This window comes from Boleophthalmus pectinirostris, unplaced genomic scaffold (genome assembly GCF_026225935.1).
Source record: "Boleophthalmus pectinirostris isolate CB_2022bp ecotype Guang Dong unplaced genomic scaffold, ASM2622593v1 HiC_scaffold_8, whole genome shotgun sequence".
NCBI lineage: Eukaryota > Metazoa > Chordata > Actinopteri > Gobiiformes > Gobiidae > Boleophthalmus > Boleophthalmus pectinirostris.
In genome coordinates, this window is record NW_026571515.1 from 21,293,928 (window position 1) to 21,316,989 (window position 23,062).

General features: G+C 39.1%; 1 protein-coding gene across 1 annotated transcript; it reads left to right on the top strand.

Annotated features, from left to right (window-relative positions):
- The first annotated feature begins 1,577 nt into the window (after nucleotides 1–1,577).
- tmem240a (transmembrane protein 240a) lies at nucleotides 1,578–22,366 on the top strand. The gene is made up of 4 exons (XM_020922314.2): nucleotides 1,578–1,634; nucleotides 1,718–1,824; nucleotides 7,935–8,143; nucleotides 22,212–22,366. Exons 1-4 carry the CDS (start codon nucleotides 1,578–1,580, stop codon nucleotides 22,364–22,366), a joined length of 528 nt encoding a protein of 175 aa, XP_020777973.2.
- Nucleotides 22,367–23,062: the final 696 nt, after the last annotated feature.

Genomic DNA, 23,062 nt, shown 5'->3' on the forward strand with positions numbered 1-23,062 from the left:
CTCAAATCTTATTTTTTTTATATTGTTGGAGTTGTTACAGAATTACTTATTATTGCTGTTGAGCTTCATAGACTTCAGATACTGTCCAGATGCTCCATTCTTGTATAGTGCTGATGAAAGCATGTCCACAGCAGAAGGCTACAACCCATTTCACTGTGTAGCAGTTTGTAGCTCAGCTTATAATGATTGCTATTTCACTTTATAAGGATAACTCATTTGCTGGGAGTCCATGTATTACACCTGGTTACCCCGATTTTTGTTACATTTAAAGTTAGTTTAGAGACTAAATTAAGTAGACTATGCGCTAACTGATTGTTAAAACATTGTTTTGGAAAATCAAAGATGCATTTTTATTCCCACAATTGAGAGATTCAGGGACTGAACAGCGGAAGTAATTCACAGTGTATGTTCTCAAGTAAACAAGCAAAGCGCACGTACTAGTAATTATTCAGGAGCTGTTGGCAGTCCCAATGGTGGCCATCCTCTTTTTTCAATCCTTTGCGTATGGGGTGTATCCTATTTTTCGAATTGTGCTTTGGGGCCTGATTTTTACCTTGCACCCCCGTATTCTGTAGATCCGGCACTGCTTAACTATCTCACTCCCAAATTCCGTATGGCTACCCTTCTACACTGGGCTATTTCTGCTTCTTCCTCCAGCCAACTCTAACAGGTTTGTTTTGTCCCATTTGTGCCCGTTTCCGCCGCGCCCGTTAAAGACACATGTCATCTACCGCCACAGACTCAACATTAAGGACATAAACGAGGCATTGCGCAGAATCCGACACAGCGCTGCAATGTCTGAAAAAGACAGTGCGGCGTGCGTGCGTGAGTCTGCGTGTGTGTGTGCGTGAGCGGGTGGGGGTGTCCAGGAGCGCCTCAGCTGCTGGGTATAACAGGGGGTTAAGGCTCGCTGCTGCTGCAGGTATCTGGCTGTAAATACACCAGCCAGGGCCCGCGCTTCGCACACCACTAGCCTATATCTACCTACTTACCTAAGGCACGGGCACGCGCACACGCACCACTGGTGGGAGTGGATGGTTGAACGACTGAACTGCTGGATGCTGGATTCACGATGGGATAATCACGCGTGAGAGGCGAGTTCCCGGGCGTTGGTGAAGCTGTGGCGGGATTCAGTTTGGACTATTTTGGAACGAACAAAAATGTGGGTCTAAATCGAGTTCGACCGGAACCTACAGAAGAGAGAGGTGGGAGCCGGTTGAGGTGCTGCAGCGAGCGACAGCGGAGAAGGTTTGGCGATTTAAGGCACTGGATTCCGAGGAGGTCTTGGTAGGAATCCCCCCGCTGCTCGAGGCTTCTGTCCCGGATGGATACAACACTCTGCATCGCTAATTAGGATCGCTCTTGGGGGAACATAACCACCAGTAACCCACAGTAGACTGCAACAGACGACTACTTAAAGCTGATCTTTTTTGCATGGAGAGGGCGCAGTGAGGGCCGTAGGAAAGGAGGAGGAGGGCGGCGGGCGGCTCCATGAGCGGCTTGGGCTCCGCATGCACCGCCGCGCTCAAGCTGAAGCCCCCGGGCCACGGTACGCGCCCGCTCGCTTCTGAGAGTTGATGCATATGATCACAACCACCATGATTTTTATGATTCTGGGCGCTTCAGTTGTTATGGTAAGACCAGAGCTAATGTTATTAACGGCATAACGTTAATTTTGGAGGTGTATCAGTATTGCCCATATGCTGTGCTTCTTTAGGCGATCGCCTGTTTAATGGACATGAACGCGCTACTAGACCGCTTTCACAACTACATCCTGCCGCATCTGCGAGGCGAGGACCGCGTCTGCCACTGCAACTGTGGAAGGTAAGCTCTCACGAAGCGCTTTTTATTTATTTATTTTTTATTTTTTTCATTTTTTCTTTTTTGGAACAGGCCCGCGTCTGTCTCCCACTCTCCCTCCATTCATTCCTTCCAGTCCGCACGGCACACCAGGCGAAAGCGCGAGGCGTCGAAGCTGCGTGCTGCATGGACGCGGTGTTGTCTCAGAGGCATATAGATCTAATGTGAGCTCTAAGAGGCCGTCCAAAACAATAGTAAACATCAAGTGGTTTCGCTCGTTCACTCTGTGCCACGGGTGCTGTTTGGAACGTACTGTTTTACTGTTTTTACGCACTCTTCAACCTGCTGCTCCTGGTGATGTGGCCAGAATGAAACGCACAAAATGCCTTCAGTGTTATTGGGGGAGGCTGCAGCTGACTCCTCTGGTCCTCAGATGCTCCATTCTGATTGGCTCATCCTCACCTCGCGCTCAGAGCCATTTGACCAGATTGTTACCGTTGGTGTGACAGAAACACCTGCACACAATGATGAGGCGCAAACAGAGCAAAGTCATGAAGCAGGATGAGTCAGTGTTGATTCAAGAACGAGGGACCAAGTTACTAAGGCTTCCAGCAATGAGGAATTGTGTAACTTAGTTAGCATAATCACTTGGCTAAAAATATAACCTAGTTTTCTGTTGTTTGGATATTTTGGTCAAGCTGATCATTTTACTTCCTGGTTGGACACTGACAGCATATGTAACATGCATAAAGGTAACTCCATAAATGTTACCTTGCAAACTCAAAGTAAACAAAGCTTGTTTAATTTAGACAATAGTTATTACTGGTAACCTACCCCTGAAGTTTTTATGGAATTTTATGTATTGATGACATAGATAGAGATTTTTAGAACTCAGTGCTACTTCTACTTCACAATCTGCCACTCGACACCGACATAAAACTGTTATATCCATCAAATTAAGCAATAATTAGAAAAAAACAAAACGTGCCATATGCACTTAAATTAATGTCTTGCCACAACTTATCTTTCTTACTACTTAGGCCTGTCTCAATAATTATTATATTGACTTATCGTTCAATATATGAAAGATGGAAATTTTTTGGAGTCAGTATTTATCATGTGCACACCTTCTTTGCACTACTGAGAAATAGTGTGTTATTTTGTGCCTATACAATAAGATTTAAGTCATAAAAGGTTGAATTAATATATTGTATGACCCATAACAGATGCAAATTACTACTAAATTCTGCTGTTTATTCAATGCAGCTTGTGTTGTGTTTTTTTGAACAGTACTGTAGATTTAGAATAGTTTTTGTGGTATAAACCTGCTCTTGGGTTTTTATGTCTTAGCTTAAATTAGTTTCAGCATTATAATCTATTGTCTATAGTTTCTTTACCAATATATCACGCTTCAAAATGTGTTATTGTGACAAGCCTACAGCTATCTTCTATTTTAAAGAGTACAGCCTGAATATCCAACTAGTTTCCTCTCAGACCATCATAATTTCAGCAGATGACAGCTGACAGACACATGTGGGAGTTGTTAGTGTAGGTAGAGAACATTTCAACAACTATTTTGGTCCTGCATGGGCTTCCTCCACCCCCTTAGACATGTGAGTGAATATAGCATGCTTGTCTCTGTGTCTTGATGTCAGCCCCACTTGCCTGATAAAAGTATTCTGCCCAAGGCCCAAAGTTACATAAGCTCCAGTAACTTGCACACCTTAACGTGAAAAAGCTGAGGGAGTGAAAGAAATGCTTTGTCTTGAATTTACCTACTTGTTAGTGCTGTTACTGTTGTTTACTTATCACTTGGAAAGCTGCATTAAACAGGAAAGTAAAGTAGACGATACATTCAAATTTCCCATTAGATTTGGTTTTGTTTCTATTAACACCAAAATAGAGCAATTTCCTGCAATGTCTGAACTCAGCACCAAAACACATGTACCCTTTCTCTGACACAGGAGTAGCTTTAGACCTTTAGAATCAAAATATACAAAGAAGAGCATTCCACAACCCTTACGTGGGGATGCACCGATCCTCTACTGGTATCAGCGTCAATATTGGTAAATAGGGACGTAACAATAACCACAATATCGTGATATCATATTTTTTTGTAAATGGTATCTCAATAATATTGTGGGCTGTCACAATATATTGAATCACACGTTAATTTGCTTAATTAAATGCAATGTTTTATAGTAGTAACAGCTAAGAAACATAGGGAACTCCATGATTCATTTCAGTGCAGACAACATGAGGAAATATGTTTTTTTTTTACTTTAATTCTTGGGATTATGACAGTATTGATTTGCATTGAGTCTTGTTAAGGTATTTTAAAAGCAATAAGTGTCCTTTCTACAGCTTAATAAATATAAAAATAAATATCGTACCGTGAGATGCGTATCGAGATAATATCGTACTGTGAGTTTTGGATATCTTTACATCCCTACTAGTAAATGTGCTGGATTGGACATAGGCTTCCAAATACTGGTTTAGTCGATGTCCTGGTTGGACATATAATTTGATGTATTAAGACTATTTACTGGCCCAGAAAGTCTCATAATGTTAGATTTTTTTATTTATACATTTTGTTTAAGGGAATTAAATGCTGTTTTCAGTCTCTGCATTGATATCGGCAGATGCTTAAAGCTGTAGTCTAAAAATCTGTATCAGAACTAAAAAATCTGAATCGGTACATTCCAATTTAAATATGAGACACAAATTTGAGTGGTTATGTAAACTTTAAGAAGCAAACTTCTGCTTTCATACTCTAGTTACCATGGTAACAATTACTAAAGATTGGCATAAAATGAGAATAGCAGTTCATGTTCATATTATGTTCATATTATTTTGTCAGTGACACTTATAACTATCCATGGGTTTCAGAATGATGAAAAATGGGCCGGTTGCCATAGCGATGAATAATCAACAAAATATTATACACTGGATGGGAAAAAGAATAATGTTACAGGCAACATGTACTAAACAACCATAACCATATTACAAAAGTCACATTCACAGGATAGAAGTGAACCTTTCCTGAATAGCTTTAGAATGATCTTGCTCTGTATCAGAACAAATATAAGGCCACATAGACTAGTATATAAGTCCACAGTTCACTATGGATCCTATGTGGAGGACTGAGAGATTACACAGATATAAGAACTCCACAAGGTAATATAAAAGAAAGTTATGTAATGATGAAAAAAACCCATCCCATTGTCTAAATAAAGGGTGTTTTATTTAGTATCATCATGGTATCACAATCAGTATTGAGTATCAAGCTTATTCCTTAGTATTAAAATCGAGTTTGAAATATAATCTTAATAATACTATTCTTAATAAAGTGTTACCTAAACTTTTTTCATATCTTCATTAGTCTGATTCCACATCTATGCACTGACAGTTCTGACTCTATACTGCCATGAAAGACTGTGCCATGTGAGTGATCAAAGATATAAGTTTATACACACCATCCTACAGTTTACAGTAGCTGCACATTTAGGCCTGCACACTGGGGCCTGTGTCTGAACTGACCTGGAAACAATAGTGGTAGCCATCTTTCCTCTCATCTCCGAGTGAAGGAGTGAGAGAATGAGGGAGGGGGAGAGTGAGGGGGTGTGCAGGTCATAGGTCACACGATCATGCCAAAGCTCACAAAGGGGAGGTGGTATTTGACGATAATGAGTTAAGGTTGAATTTGTTCCATTGTCTTGTTTGGAGCAGGTTTTGTAGGCCTTTGCTAGAGTAAGAGCTGATGGGAGGAGCTGGGGGATGATCCAGATTTTCGTTGGGAAGTGCAGTGAATTATTTATTCATTTTCAAATTATTTTTATATCACTGAAAAGCACTTTTTCTCTCAGGCTTTAAATAGAAGCGTGGAAATGGAAGAGGAAAGGCCATAGTTTTCAAGAGTTATTGGCCCACTGGCTTACAATTGGCCTATTCTTTTAAATGTTTAAAAAAATGTTGTTTTTTCAGGTACTTAATATTGAACTATTTTTATATGTTGTTCATTATAAACCCAGAACATTGATCTAAAACAGCTTAATTATAGAAATGTGAGCATTGATTTCCAGCTCAAAACTGCAGAATCAAGCAGCGTCGTCTGTGGTATTTCACCAAGCAGCAAATTGTCATTTACATGGTTTTATTTTTGAAAAGTGGCTATATGATATTTTAGAACCTTCACATTGAAATTTATAATAATTGCAACTAGTACAGGAATGTGGGTGGACGTAGGTGGTAGGTGAAAACAGTTGATTTTGCACTATATGCCTCATTTACAGGTCCTATATTACGCAAAACTGACTCTTGTGAGTTTTGTCATAATATTACCTCCTCAAAAACATATGTGGAGTTATGTTTTGTGCCATTCACACATGTTTGAGTAATCCTATATTATTAATCTGACGTAATGAAGCCATAGTTTTCAACTTAACCACTACCTTTTATCTTTAGTTCAGTAGAGAATGGCAATTCCAGGGCAGAAATGATCCAGATGATTCTAATGAATATGTATGGAGTTTAAAAACACAGTGGAGCACTTCCAGTATAAACACATGACATCTCAATGTGGAAAAGAGTCTTTTCTCTTTGGGGTTGTGTGGTAAACATGTGTGAATGAAACAAAACACAACTCTAGGTATGTTTGCGATAAGCAAACAACATTATAACATAGATCAGAAAATATCTCAATTTGGGCCTGTAACTACTTTGATCCATCCAAAACTATTGTCATTATAATCCACATCCAGGCAAACATATAGGTACAAACATTATAATATGCCAAAGCAGATGTGTTGCTGTGGGTCAGTGTGGTGAAATAGAGGGCTGACATATCACACAGAGGGGCTGTGTGTGTGGTTGGCCCCAAATTGATTTACATTTAATTGAAGTCACTTAATGGTCTGAAGTGAAGGCTAATCCCCCATGTGGGTCTCCACTTCCTCCCAACACAAAGCTACAACCAACAACCGCACTGAATAATATGACTTTACATGACTTGGAAGGAAAATGCTCATTGTGTAATATCAGTTTCAGTACCACAATGATAATAATTTTAAGAAATATATTTGTTTTAGGGAACACAATATAATTATCAACACAAATTAATAGTCTCCCAATTCCACATGGTCCTATATAATTCTGATATATAAAGACAATTTTAATAATATTTAGTAGAGTTTCAACTGTGTTGTATTTATGTGTTTGTTTCAGTATTGACACTAGATAAGAGAATAATATCTGAACTGATCTGTACTTTTGGCAATCCTCTGCCATGGGCAAAACACACAAAATGCACTACAATACCATTGTTTGAGAGGCTGCTCTGCAAAATTATTATGTTTTGCCATTTATAACTTCACATATGTCTTAAAAGATATTTTTGATAGTCTAATTTTGAATATATCTCAATTTAATTTTATTTTTTTTAATGATCAATATTTATATATATTTAAATATGTCCCATACTCTACCATTGTATCGACAGCTGACTTATGCTGTGACTTGTCTTCTATGTTGAGTTTATCTTTATCTTATGGCTCCACTGTTCACACCTGGTATATACCTTGATCAGCAAATTGTATGTTATTATATTAGTAAAGATTGAATGCCTATAAGAATGTGGGTTCTCCAGTTTGAGAGTTTGAGAAGTGTAGTCCCAATCAGAGAGAGCCCCCCCCCCGTCGCGTGCTCCTGAAAGACTTGTGTATTCTGTCATCGCTTCCTTGTTAGCAGCTCTGTGGAGTGACAGAGTGAGGTTTGAGCTCCTGCTAGCCAGCTCCCACAGCTGTTCTGAGACCAAGAGAAGAAGCCAATATTACCTGTTAAATGTGCATTGGACCTGGGATTATGAGACTTTTACTGAGTGGTAAGCCCCAGCATTTATGCAGTCCAAAGCACTTTGGTCTGGTTAGTGCTGTTCATATATGTTAAAGACCAATATAAAGAAGTGAAGACCCACTTAGTGCCTTACATGTGTTTTTAGTTCATTGGGCTATGACTTAAGTTAAAAGAGAGCACATCACAATATTCACTGATTTCCCATTACAAATAACAGGCATTTCCAATACTAGAACAATGTTAAGTGAGTTTTGTATTAACATGGTGTTATTCTTTCTTGACAGACATCATGTCCACTATGTGATCCCATATGACGGGGACCACTCGCTCGTGGACTCTTCAGAGAACTACTTTGTCAGTGACAGTGTGACCAAGCAGGAGATGGACCTGATGCTGGGTCTTCTGCTGGGCTTCTGCATCAGCTGGCTGCTGTTGTGGCTGGACGGGGTGCTACACTGTGCCGTCCGTGCCTGGAGGTCTAGTCGCTACTACGGTAAGACCCACACACAAGGTCACACAACAACTATAAACCCAAAAACATACAACTACTATAAAATCCAACGCACAACATCACACAATATCAACTTTTACAAAGCACTGAGATCTCTGAGGCAGACCAGTTGCCTTTTGATTGAGAATATAAGAGACAACCATATCTAGTTGTTTCACTTGATATCACTTTTCTGAAATTAAGAACATCACATTGTTAAAATTATTTTGCTTGGTTACAGGCTACAGGTTACAGAATGACTCCCCATTGTTAGATAGTCATAGAAAGCTAGAAAAAGAAATGTTCAGGGTTCAAGGAAATCCAACATATATTCAATGTTGGTTTAAAGCATTAGTCAATAGATAATGGCAGCAGCTGAATGTATAAGTGTCCCATACAACATGGAGGATGACACAGATGATATTTTGCACATACTCCTGATATTGCTTGTGCAACTTCTTAAAATCTCAATCTTAACACTACATCTGGAGTGTGTGTGCTTCAGTCAGGTGCTCTGTACAGAGGACTGCAGTAAGGAGGTATATGAGGTACAGTATAGGTGGTTAATCATAAATCAAACACTGATACTCCCTTCATTATACTGTCTGTAGACACATCTGCCCTTTGTGTTTCACAGGTTACCCGAGTATTTCTAGAGCTGTACCATGGATATTATTTACTTATATATATATATCCACATAAATGATGATCACAAACAAGCCATTTAAATCCCCAAATCAACAAGTTATTTTTTTAAAGCAGCAAAGAGTAACATTTGGCACATTCATTTGTTTGTTGAAGCAGGGACGTGTTTTGAATATAGTTCAAGAGAAAAGAAAGCAAACTGTTTTCTTAAAATAGTTATACATGCTTCCATCTTATATAAGATTAAGAGAGAATATTTACAGGAGATGCATGGATGAGCACACATTATTAGAAAAGGTGTATTAGATGTAGCTGTTGTGCACTAATGGTCAGTAGGAAGGAGACTGCAAGAGGAGATAAGGGAGGAAGTGTGCCAGTGAAGGAGAGAAGGTCACACAGAGGGACAGAGCAGCCACCTGCTGGGCTCACCTCCACACGCACACTCACACACGCGCTTACACACACAAATGCACACACACATGTTCTGAATGCACAAACATGAAGAGGAGAGGAAGGGAGGGCTGATGAGGGATATGATTGCGTCTCTAATTTATCATATAAACAGGGGCTCTGCTGTTATGAAGTTTATTTACCTAGTTGGTGGCCTGATTCAAACTTCAACCGTAGTGTATTGTCATAGTGTATTTGGGCAAGGCACTTTATCCACCTTACCAGTATATATACTACTGGGTGTGGTCTGAGGGGCACAGGGCATAGATTGGCATCGGGTCTTCTGCCTACCCCAGGGCAGCTGTGGCTACAAGAGAGGCTTGTCATCAGATTTCAGATGTGGAGTGAATGAATAATGCATTGTAAAGTGGCGTGTAGTGTCCATAAAGTGCTGTAGAACTGTAATACAATATATACCCTGAGGATCTAATGGGCCCATGTATAGAGAAACACTTGTCTTTACCAACAGAGCTACAGTGCAAAGGTTTCAGTAAAAGTATTTAACTTTTGCATATTTGTTTCAAGTCTATTCTAAAACCCGGGAGCATTACCAACATGTAAGTATTTCAACATGGATCTTTAATATTGGCTTCTCAATTTAAAAAGTGAGTTATTCATTGTTTTATTCACATTAAGTAATCACATGTTCTTGCTGAAGCTTACTCTACAAACAGCTCCATCTCCTCCCAAACCCGGCCACTGAACTAATCAGTCAACAAGATTTCTACACCTATTTATTTATATCGATACTATACAGTGACATCACGCCGGGGGTGTTATACATGTATCTCTATTGACTGAATGTTCAACAATTTCCATGGTGACATAATGCTTACAAAGCCAAAAATATTTGAATATAGTCTGAAAACTCAAGAAAAAATACTAAATGGATTTAAACAACACATTTTCAGGACCCTGTGATCAATACGATCGCTCATGGTTCTGTTTAGGACTTTGATTTTCAACGAAAAGGTGAAAGTGACTAACTGAAAAACTGTTGGCTAATACTTGTGACTGTCATTTTATGTGTGACAGACTTGTTTAAGCACACAAATCATCTCTTTCTGGTCAGATTGTGTTCAAATAAAGCTCAGATTAAGTCTAACTTGAGTAACAGAGCTTCAGACGGAGCAGTGCTTTTAGCTAGTGTCACACCTTCAGGGAATGTTGATGACATCAGCTGTGAATCCATAGCTTTTGCCAGTAATATTAAATATGTATTACATGTAAACTGCTTTTAATTTGTAAAATGTGCACTCCTGTGTTAAAGGCCCATCTCACCATATTGAGGATTTGTACTACTAAAACGTAATTTGGTAAAAAGTAACATAATCATTATTAAGTTGCTAATAGTGTTTTATGGCATGTGTTTATATATTTCCAATCACTCCATGCACCACTGGCCCTCTGATGACAGGGCACTTGGGATCCTTATGAAGCCTTCTCACTACTGTCAGCAGTATTCAGGCTCATTAGCATTAGTGTTAGCCTAGCCCATATAGAACTGGAAAATTGACCTAAAATTATATAGATCGATGGCAGGATTGACAGGTTGAGGGGATGGTGGTAATTTGGTGCTGTTCCTTTGAGAATCGTAATTAGTTTAGGAAGCCTGTTCTCATTACTGTCAGCTCAGTGCGTCTTGTCCTGCCAGCACCAGGGACAATGTAGGCCTACACCAAGCAATCAGAGAAATACTGAAGGAATGAAATGTGATATGACTTGTATTTACGGGGATGTTAAGCCTCCTGTTATATGCAACATATTTGTAATTGCTATAGCAACTTTCCTAATTTTCCATTAATCTGAAACCTGACTCTAAATGTGTTCACACGATATCACCATATCCTAGAATGTATTTTAAATTGAGATGGAAGACAGGTGAGAATTCTATGATAAAACTTGCCTTTAATTGTCAAAATGCAGATGTTTGTCTTTGTTTATAGTTAATATCTCGATCTGGGGTCTATCCACATAAAACAAAAACCTGCACAAAGTTAAGTGTTTTCGCCGTCCGAACAAATAAACAAAAGTTAAATAATTTTTCAGAATAGCTTTAGAAAGTGGTGCCATTGTTCAACTCCAAGACATGTATGATAGCTGAAAGGACTTAAAGCCACCAAATAATATGCAGTTCGTGGAGCCAGTTCCTGACAAAAATCAACACTGTAGATCATAAGTTTAGATTTTTCTTGTTGTTATTTAGTAAGCTGGGGGTCGCAAGATGATTTCAAGATAAAATTTTGAAATTATGACAGTGTATTTCATCAGTTATTTTATATAAAATGGTATATTTTTGTTAAATTTGGTCCAACAGCACTATTAACTAATTAACAACATTAAAGCCTGATGCAACACATTTTGACCCTTGAAATAATTATTGCTTTAAATTTTATTCTGATATAAGCCACTGCACTCCTTCTGAAATTATAACGTCATCAAATTCTGGAAGGTAGTAGTGTTATTCACAGTAACTGCAGAAGTAACAAGGAATAGTTATACATAAGAGATGAAACTACAGCATTAATAGCTGCAGGTATATTGCAATAGTAGTAGTACTAGTAGTAGTAGTAGAAGTAGTGGAAATAGTCTAAGGGGTGTAGTAGTTATAGCTGTAGCAACTGCTGTTATTGGAGCTGGAGTATTCAGCCAAACACAACTTCAAATCTACATAAAACAGGTCTTTATTGAGGCCATATGAATGCATGGAGTTTAACCTTCAGTCATTGTTGTCTCCCTGGGTTCTGATGCAACACATTTTGACCCTTGAAATAATTATTGCTTTAAATTTTATTCAGATATAGGCCACTGCCCTCCTTCTGAAATTATAACATCATCAAATTCTGAAAGGTGAACACATTCTATAAAATATATCACTAGAACAGCTTTACTGAGGCCATATGAATGCATGGAGTCTAACCTTCAGTCACTGTTGTCTCCCTGGGGTCTGACTGGAGCATATGTGCGTTCGTTTTGCTTTATTTCACTAACAACATTACTGCTGCGCTACTTGAGAAAAACATGTTCTGTTGTATTGTCACATCACAATGGTGCATGGCGAAACAGGGGGTGTGTTCAAAGTGTTATGTTGCTAAAAGTAGCTGAAAAGTGGAAAAAAGGTAAACAAACAAATACACTGTGATGATAAGAATTTCTCTGGATAACTTTGTAAACACTTAATTGCAATTATTTCCTCATTTTTTACCTATAAATATTAAGTATAAATTGAACTATTTGGACAAGAAACAAAGACACAAGGCTGTTATCTTGTCCAGTGAGATCAGTATGTTTACTAGAACATGTACCCTTGACTTAATGAGACTTGATAGAGACCATTCTCTCATGTCAGATCTTTGTCATTAATTAGTTGTCATCATAATCACAGATAAATACTTTTGATGGAGTGTCCTTAGATAGCTTTTGTTTTGAGGTATTATTATAAGGTAGGTCAATACTTTTAAATCTTTATTTGTTTTTGAGATCATTATGACAACAAACACACATAGGCAAGACAAGTTTATTTGTATAGCACAATTCGTACACAAGTAATTCAAAGTGCTTTACAGAATAAGAAATATATTAAAATCACAATGCAAATAAATCAAAACAGAGATAAGCATAAAATTTACAACATTAAAAGAGAAGAGTGCAGAATAAAAGCTTTCACTCATATGCACAGATAAAAAGAATAGTTTTTAGCCTGGATTTAAAGAAAAAAAAATTAAAGTATACCTAAGTCACAATGTATTCTGAGTGATAAGTTATGGTAGGACCAGGCCGTTGCAGTGGAGTTGCCCTGGATGGTGCTCTGATTTCGAAGAAAAGTAGGTGAAGTGTGACCTGGAAACTGGCTCCGCTGCTGAAAACTCCTCTGGCAACGACTGACAAGTAAGACGCAACAATTATATTCAGGGCATACACTGTAATTATGTACCGCATATTCTGATCACTCATATGGACACTAACAAGCTCCTTCCTTCTGGCTGTTGGCTTGAACAGGCGTATAGGTGTAAAATAAGACCTGGACAAGGCCGCCCCCCTCTGTGTTGAAACGAGATTGTTTGGTCACTCTGTGGAATTGCAGCATTGCCCCATAGAACGCAGTGTATTTTTTATTAAATCAAATTGCTTGTGTTCAGCTGACAGGGCACATACAAGTTTGGATTTGTAGGAATTCAGTCCTAGTTTCACAACTTTGTTCTAAATCAGCACAGCACCTAATATTTAATAGTAATAGCCTTTATTCACGCTTACGTCACAAAGCAGGAAGATGTTTGGAAGCATGAGATGGCAACTTCCGATGTAGTTACCAACACTGAGCTTGCAGACTGACTGTGATAAAACCCATTGAAGTAAATATCATCAGAGGTAAAATGAAGACTGCATACCTATGTGCTGTTTGGAATCATCTTGAATTTGGTGCCCTTGTTTCTTCTGTTGTGTGTCTGTGAGAAATGATGAAAACTGAGGCATGGTTCTAATTGTTGATTAGCCGATATCGGAATGCTACAATGGCATGTAGATGAAGAAAACTGGGCATGGGAATTTATAATCGCATCTTTCCAAATGTCTTCCTGGTTTGTGATGTAAGTGTGAATAGAGCCTACAATAGTCATAGTAGCTATCTTTTCCCTAGACCCTTGCTAGACATGCTCTAGCAGATTCTGATTGGTCACAACTGATCACATGGTCACTTTTCTGAGAATGTAATTGTATTGTTTTAACCGGATGAGCTGTTGGGTTAAGGCCAATGAAACCAATCATGCAATCTCTGATTCATCTTCGAGTTCTTATTATACTTCCATGATAGCAGGCCTCTATAGCCTTTTTTCATAGGATATTCTGTCCTTTAGGGTTTATTGGACAGAACAGATGAAAAAGTCGGGGTGAAGAGCAAGGAGAAACATTCAGCATATTGTCATATAGCATAAAAGATTCATTTAAAGGGACAGTCCAGAATTTTGGATATAGGACCTCAATTCCTAGTTAGCCTTTTTAAAATATTCCATCCAGTCCTTGTATTTGCAGAGATCGCTGGTGCTAGGCTAGCACATGTCAATGGCCATAGTTAGCCTTCCACTAAAAACAGTCTTACCCACTCCACAAAGAACCTGAAGCAAAACAATTAAAATGCCAGACTGTCGATGTAAATGTCTGTGTGAATAGAATAATTGTGCAAGTAAAACCAACCTTGCATTTGAAGGATTTATGTCTGAGCAGCAGCACCGTACTGTGCAGTTGTACTTCCTGATAGAATGCTTGGCAGCGGTGGACTGATATCACCTAGCACTTACCTTACTGGCAAAGTAAAATTCTGCAGCTGCTGAGAAAATAGTCCCTCAACATGGAAAGATTCATGTGAGGCAAGGTTAGTTTTATTTCATACATTATTCTATCAACACAGACTTGCTTTGGGTGCTTTGTGGAGTGGATAAGACTGTTTTTAGTGGCAGGCTAACTATGGCCATTGACATGCACTAGCCTAGCACCATCGACCTCTGCAAATACAAGGACTGGATGGAATATTTAAAAAAGTTTCTCCACACATCTCCAACACTCTGGCTCACTAGGAAATGAGGTCTTATGTCAAAAATTCCAAGTAGTCCCTTTAAAGGTCCTATATTACTCAAAATTGATTCTTGTGAGCTTTAAGTCATGTTATAATGTTACATACATGGAGTTGTGTTTCATTACATTTACACATGTTTGAGTAACCCTTTATTATCAGGCTGTCTCTCTTCGAAGCTCAAAATGCTCTGTTCTACCTTGTGATGTTATGAAGCAAAAGTTTTCAAGTTTTCAACAGCTCCCCTTTACCTTTAGTTCAGTAGACATTGACAATTCCAGGGCTGAAATCATCCAAATGACTCTCTTGAAGGTGTACAGAGTGTAAAAACACAGTGGAGGACTTCCTGTGACTTCACAAGATGGAAGAGAGAATTTTCCGCTTGAGCGAAGCACGTGTGAATGAAACAAATAACAACTCCAGACATGTCTTTGATGAGGAAATGATAACTTGAAAACAGTGTAATGTCAGCCATTTTAACAGAAATAAATACTTCCTGTCCAGTTTACCAGTTTACCTGATCAGAAGCTGTCTTAGCGGAGTACACAGCATGGCTCAGGTGTTTTACATAAAGCCATCTATCTTCACACATGCCGTAGGTGGAGGGCTGAGCAGCAGCATGTGTCTCCAGTGTATTATCACTTCACTGTAACACCATAAACCTGTACATAGGAGGTGCATCCATATTCATCAGCCTGTAATACCACCATCTCAGCGTTTCTCTCCTCCTCCTCCACTGGTTTTGTGAGGGAATGCCCTGTCTTTTGTCTATCTGTCTGTGACGTTGATGCTAGGTCGACGCCGTTAGCCCCGCCGCGATGAGGAGTGAAGGTGAGGCTGACGAGGCAGTCACATGACCAAACCCCCATTCCCCGCCCTGCTCTCCCCCTCAACCATGTCTTCACCAGAGCTAAAAATAGACACAGGCTAGGGAGCATCTGGAATGGCAAGCGAGAAAGCCACTCTGACACATGGATGTTCGTGATTCCGCCTGTAGCCCCGCCTCCATCCCCCCTGCAACCACCTCCCTCCCATCATGCACTTCTTCATTTATCAACTGCTGGCCATTTGAGCTGTGACAGTTTTTTTTTTTCATACCACTGTGCGTCACTGTATCTCTTTGTGATGCTGCCGAGGGACAAAACCATAAAAAAGCCCAGGAAATTGAAAAAATGAATGATGTCTTCTCCATTAACCCTTTAGTCCCTTCTGTGATCATAGTGGGTAGATAGGAAAGGTCCCATTACTTGATGACACTGTGCAAGTCCTTTAAAGTCAAGCCAATTTTTACATTTTAAGGAGTGGATAGTTATAATAATGTTTCCTCATCAAAACATGTCTGAAGAGGTTCGTACATGTCATCCATACATGTTTCAGTAATTTAGCAATCTCTCTCCCACACCCTATTTGGACCGTCCTTACAGTTAGCTTTAAAATTCAGTGCAATGTTCAGCCCACAAGCCTACATCATTCATGCTCATATGACAGTTCTTCAGAATTATATAAAAACATGATAAAAAAAAACAAAAAAAAAAAACTGTATGCAGTAATTTGACAAACCTGATGTGACGTGCAGTAGTTTCATTAGCGAATTATGAACATAGGGCCTCATTCCCTAGTGAGCCAGAGTATTGGAGATGTGTGGAGACACTTTTTTAAATATTCTATCCAGTCCTTGTATTTGTAGAGGTCGCTGGTGCTAGGCTAGTGCATGTCAATGGCCATAGTTAGCCTGCCACTAAAAACAGTTTTACCCACTCCACAAAACAACCGAGGCAAAATAATTATAATGCTAGATGGTTGCTGTAAATACCTGTGTTGATAGAATAACTGTAGAAGTAAAACCAACCTTGCATTTGAAGAATTTATGTTTGAGTAGCAACAATGAATTGTACTTCCTGATAGAAAGTTTGGCAGAGGCGGATGGATATCACCTAGCACCTATCTTACTGGTAAAGTAAAATTCCAATGCTGCTGAGAAAATAGTCCCTTAACATGCGATGATTCATATGATGCAAGGTTAGTTTTATTTCAAACATTATTCTATCAACACAAACATTCACATCAAAAGTCTGAACAGTAATAATAGATTTGCTTCGGGTGTTTTGTGGAGTGGTTAAGCACCAGCGACCTCTGCAAATACAAGGACTGGATGGAATATTCAAAGAAGTGTCTCCGCACATCTCCGACACACTGGCTCACTAGGAAATGAGGTCCTATGTCCAAAATTCAAGACTAAACCTTTAAAATATGGGTCACCAGAAAAAAAACAAACATTGCATTAGCAGGAAATACTGTGTTGTGAAAGTACAGTGACTTGGGGCAGTTTGGAAAGCAAAGGTAGAGGGTGGTAAAACAGAAAATGAAACTTATAGAACAAGTTCATACGTTGTTTTTGGCAAATATGGTATTTTAAAGAGTTTTAAGCAGTTAATAATATTTGAGAAATGAGGCACTTCATTGTTATTGCCTACTTTAGTAATTTACTTAGGGGGGGACAATATGCCATAAAATCTATATGATGATTTTCTTGTTGCTTGTTCTTGATTCATGTACACTTTGTATTTTTATATTGCCTTTAAGAAGTCAGTCAACTCATTTTTTTTCTTCTGAAGGCTCACACTTCGCTGTAACTGGTGGAATCTTCTCACTCACTCAGAGAATGATGGAGGCTGACCAATCGGAGAAGTGGGTGACGGGCAGTGATCATAGAGCAGCGTTACACTGAAAAATAATGAACAATATCACCTCAAATGTAGATTGTAAGAAGAATCAGATCACAATTCTATCCCTAGCCCTATTATAGCCTATTCACTGTGGAAACCCTAAATACAAAAAGGCAGTAGATTAAATATTTCAATAACATGAAAAACACAGTGGCTGATTAGTGAGGTCAATGCCCATATGTGAAACAAAAAAATCTAAAGGGCCACATTTAAAACCTATATATAGAAATTATAATTTATAACTATAGTTTTTGGTTTGGCTTGGTTAAATACTTCTGTGTCTGAAATTACTATTGATCCTTTGCAGTCGATGTCATCAACATTTCCTGGAGGTTTGAAGCTAACTGAAAGCACTGCTCTGTCTAAAGCTCTGTTACTCAAGAGACTTAATCTAGACGTAGAATTAATCTGAGGTTTATTTTAACATAATTTGAGAGGAAAGAGATGACTTACAACAGGCAAGCTGATTTGTGATCTTAAATAACAACAGTTTTTCAGTCACTCTCATCTTTTTGGTTGAAAATTAAACACCTAAACAGGACTCCTTTTGTTGATCACAGGTTTCTGAAAATGTGTTGTTTAAATCACCTTTTCCCAAAGACTGAGTTGTGACCCTCAAGTGGATCACCAGAGATTTTTTTGGGGTCGCCTTGTCACGATCTGCATGTAGATCTGCAATATACAGTTGTATACATGGATCTGTGACCTTATCATCATTCTGGATCAGCATATCTTCAGAATATCCTGTCCTCAGTAGGGCCAGTGTTTCTGTGCTTATTCCTTTCACTACTACATATATGTGTGAATTGGTATTTTCTGTGCTCACAAAAATGAAGATAAAGCACAGAAACAGATTGAATGCTGCACCTGATCTGTGTGCTGCGCTCTCTTCCTGCACCCGGACTGGAACACACTACAAAAACACAGACAGGCCCAGCTATCTCATTAGAAATATTTAAATGTTAAGACATGTTTTCTATAATTTTTTATATTTTTGTAATTATTTTATTGACTATTTTGTTCCAATATTGCTGGTTCTATTGAATGTTGAAAAGAAAAAGCAATGGGTTACATTTAATGTCCAAATAGGCGACTTATGGATCCCTTTATTGCTGATTCTATGACTGTTTTTCATTGTTTAAAACTTGAGTAATATTAATTGTTCAGAGAGACACAATCACTCAAACAATCAGTCAACAATAAAATATCCTCATTAATGTTCAATAATGGCCAAATCCACCTTTATTTTGTGATTTATGAATAATGTCTATTGACTAGGGACACGGAGGCTTGTGACTTTTAAAATATGGAACTCCAGAAAAAAGTTTGGGAAACACTGGTTTAAATCAATTTTGTATTTTCAGACTTAAAACATTTTGGCAGCTTTTACAGTTTGTGTATCGTGTTTCCATGGTAACTGTTGAACATTCCACCAATATAGACACATGTAGAACATCCCCCGTGTGATGTCTGTGCAAAGTACAAATGGCGTTCCCTAGAAAACATGGGACTTGATAATATATCCTGTACCTTTATTTACAATTTGAAGTGTAAAATTTAGATGAATTGATATATTACCGTCCCCAAATGCTTTCTGTAAAAAAGATTTGCACTTAATTAGTTGATGTGTTATTCCACTCTTTGATATCATTCCCCCATAAACCCCCTGCCATTGTCCTTTTCTCCATCTGGTTTATTCAAATGTGTCTGGCCTTTTTTCTTTGGATACCCTTCAGAGCGCTCTGTGGACAGCGTGCCCATTCACGGATATAAATAACTCTACCTCCACAGCTCCGCCCCCTCCATCCTCTAGGGGGGGCTCTGTTTTTTTACCCTCCTGCTCTGTCTAGGGCTGTCCCGCTCCTCTTCCTCACTAGCTCCACTTTGGGCTGTGGTGAGGGCAGATGTCACAAACTCACACCTTCACATGTGATTCGCAGCAGGTCATCCGTAACATGGGGCAGTAGTGTGGGTGGATACAGAGAGAGACTGGGGCAGGTGAGAAGACAGGGCAAAAGAGAGTTAAGATGGATAAGCAGTTTCAGAATGTAAATAGGAAATATGGAATAGTATGCCTCCATTGAGTTTTCCTATACGGCACTGTGGAAATTTGTCAAATACTATTCCCTAATCATGTTTGATTTAACCAGGGCTCATCAAATAGTTGAATTGCAGATGTATTTGGCTTACTTTTGGGTTTAACACCTTTGAACAATAAGGTTAATTTTACATAAACTTGGAAAGTAAGTATTTTGGATTTTAAGTTAAGCAACACCTGTCATACATGTGCACAGACAACTTTCACAGCATCCAACATCTTTTCAGTCTTTGTTACAAATAATTACATGCTGTCTATTTTTAATTTGTACAGTACACAGACTTAATAATCAGTACAATATGTCAGTGCTCTGATCCAGGTTTAGTACTGCTATTAATTGTAGTGGAAGGTGTAACACAATACAAGCACACACTTTGTAATATTGTTATTTTTTTAAGCTCGTACTTAAACCAGAAAGACACAGCAGCTCATCTTTTGAGAAGAGACTACAGCACATAAATGATGTAAACCACAAGTGGCCAGAGTGTGTTCTGTGTGGTACTCTGAACACTTGGGACAGAAATAACTGGCCTCATATCGGTGTATCACCGTCTTTTGCAACTCATGCTTCCCAGCATTACACAAATATTGAAAAATAATTACATTTTCTGGGGTGGTTATTACAGCTTTGCCGTGAATAAGAACAATCATTTGTCATTTACTAAGCGGTAGAATTAAATTGTGCTTTTCCTGAACTTCTAGCATAGACTCTGTCCTCTGATCCGATGGTAAGCTCCCCTAAACATTGATGGTAGCAGTGAGCTCTACTGGCCCACAGGATGATGGTTCAATGCCAGCTCCCTAAGGTGATGTAGGAGTAGTTGTTACCTGGCCAATCAAAGCCACACGCTTTGATAAAACTTTACAAAGACGAGTGGATGTGGAGCCGATTATGTCTCCCTGATTTGAGAATGTAATTGATGGTCAGATTAACCAATCAGAGAGATGCATGCTTAGTTCTTGTCCAAAAAATTCATGGCAGTTTGCACGTGAAAAGGGAGTGAAAACAACACGAAGGACTGAGAAACAGCATGAATTTCACAGAATCACCAGTCAAAGCACCAAACTCAGGTCAGGCAACAGTAGATGTTGAACTAGCATAAACTGTGCAATTGTGATAGAGGATATAATAGTGGCAACTAATAATGCATCAGTTTTATATAGTACTTTTTTGGACACTCAAAGACACTTTACAGAGCATTATTCATTCACTCCAGACCCAGTGGTGGTAAGCTACTATTGTAGCCACAGCTGCCGCTGCCCTGGGGCAGACTGACGGAAGCAAGGCTGCCAATCTGCGCTGTCGGCCCCTCTGACCACTCACGCACCACTTTCATATAAGGTAATGAGGGTGTAGTGCCTTGCCTAAGGACACAACAACAGTTTTTACAACTGGCACCCCCTTGTGGCACCTGATTTCCCAGTGGTCTCCCATCCAAGTACTAGCCAGGCCCTGCTGAGCTTCTGAGATCTGATGAGATCAGGCTTTGACAAGCCGGTATGGCCAACTATTACGTTTTCAGGAGTAGTATACTATAATAATATATTGTAATAGAGCAACAGTAGTATTTATTTAGAGTTGAAAATTTCAGTTATAAAGTATAAGTCTTTTTCTGATTTCCACATCAGTGTATGTGATGTTAGGCACAATCTAAGTCTTCCCTCTCTCACTGCTCCAGACCATGTGCTGTCAGGGCAGAAGAAGAGCGCCAGGGCTCCTCCAAGCTCACGCCTCCCTTTGGCTCGCTCTGTCAGGAAGCGTGCTCATCACCTCTCTACCTCCTGCAGCACTACTTAATATACACCGACTGGCTGTTGTGTGAAGGGAACCATATTGCTGCCGTCTAAGACCATTTCAAACAATATTTTCAGTTATATATATGGAAAAATATATAGTGACATTCAACATAATGCAGATTTCTGTGCAGGTTTGTGCTGGGTGCTTCGATCAGTGTTTGGGTGTACTATGTCTGGTACACTTTGTAAACTGTGTGGAATTGTGTTTATCCTGCGGTTTGCTATGCTTGCCTTAAAATCAATGTAGAAGCTGATGATTTATTATTTTTGTTATAAATTCTAAGTATCTTCTTCCTGTGTACAAATATTTTTACAGTTACAGTTTTTTGTCATTTGTGGGGCTTAAATACTTACTATTGTCCTCACCATGACCTTGATAACAACAAGTACAGGTTTGTGTAAAAAAAAATCCTGTTAGACACAGTACTAAAATTTTGATTTTGATTTAAAAAAAAAACAAAAAAAACTACACGACTTAGCTTAAAAGTCATATAAATTTGCAAAAATCTAAGCTAGATTTGATATTTTGGTTTAAAAACTTGAAAGGACTTGAAGCTCAAAGCAGATGACTTGGACTTGACTTGGACTTTCAATGACTCGAGGCTCGACTTGGGACTTGACTTGGACTTGAGGTCTTGAGACTTGCAAAACAACGACTTGGTCCCACCTCTGTCAGACCAACACCGATACCCATGGAAACCCTCAATTCTCACCAGTAACCAATAGCCCATCTTTAACTATAGATATACTGTGTTATTACTTATGTGACCTTTGACTTCCTCTTTGCAGACACTCCCTCCTGGTCGTGGCTTCCTCAGTTCTGTAACCTGCGAGACCTGCGCAGACGGGCCCAGCTCCGGCAGTTGGACGACTCCAGCGGAAACATGGTACACATCAAACAGAAGCTCTACCACAATGGTCACCCCAGCCCTCGCCACCTCTGACTGACCAAACACTAACCTTTGACCTTCACCTTAAAACTTCCAAAATGGCTGCCTTCAGAGACCTTGGGAAACTGCCTTCAAAGTTCCCTATGAGAGGACTTCACTGGTACAGCCAATGAAACCCCCCAAATCCACTGGAATCCTGTCTTGTCCAAAGTGGGAGGAGCCAAACTGACATTTTTAAAGTGTTTTCTTTATCTGTATAGAGACATTTTCTGTGTTCATTGTAACTTGGCATGCTCTTTTAGAAGAGGGTAACACGTGGGTAGAGCTTGACGCGACTGGGAACTTGGATGATTCGTATTATTTATTTATTTATTTATTTATTTGGTTGAAGTGGGAGGGTCTTGATGAAATGGGCGGGGTTTTGACAAGGTTGCTGCTTGTGTAAATAGTTATACATATGGGCACGTTGGGTTTTAGGGGCCGGGGTTATTTATTGTGTGTCGTTGATAGAAAATCTAACAGCAGATTGTCGTAGGAATGGAACCAAAAGATGTCTGAAAACTGGATGTGAAAACGTGTGATTTCTGCTCAAAAACACAGATGAAATTTAGCTTTGTTACTTAGTGAATTAACTGAATGTACTACTTTTCCCTGTAAATATGTGGAGGGTTAAGGTGGGGGTGGGTTACCAGTTGGGTTCCCTGTGCTGCATCATTTAGGTGCCAACAAATGAGTCAACACGATACATCA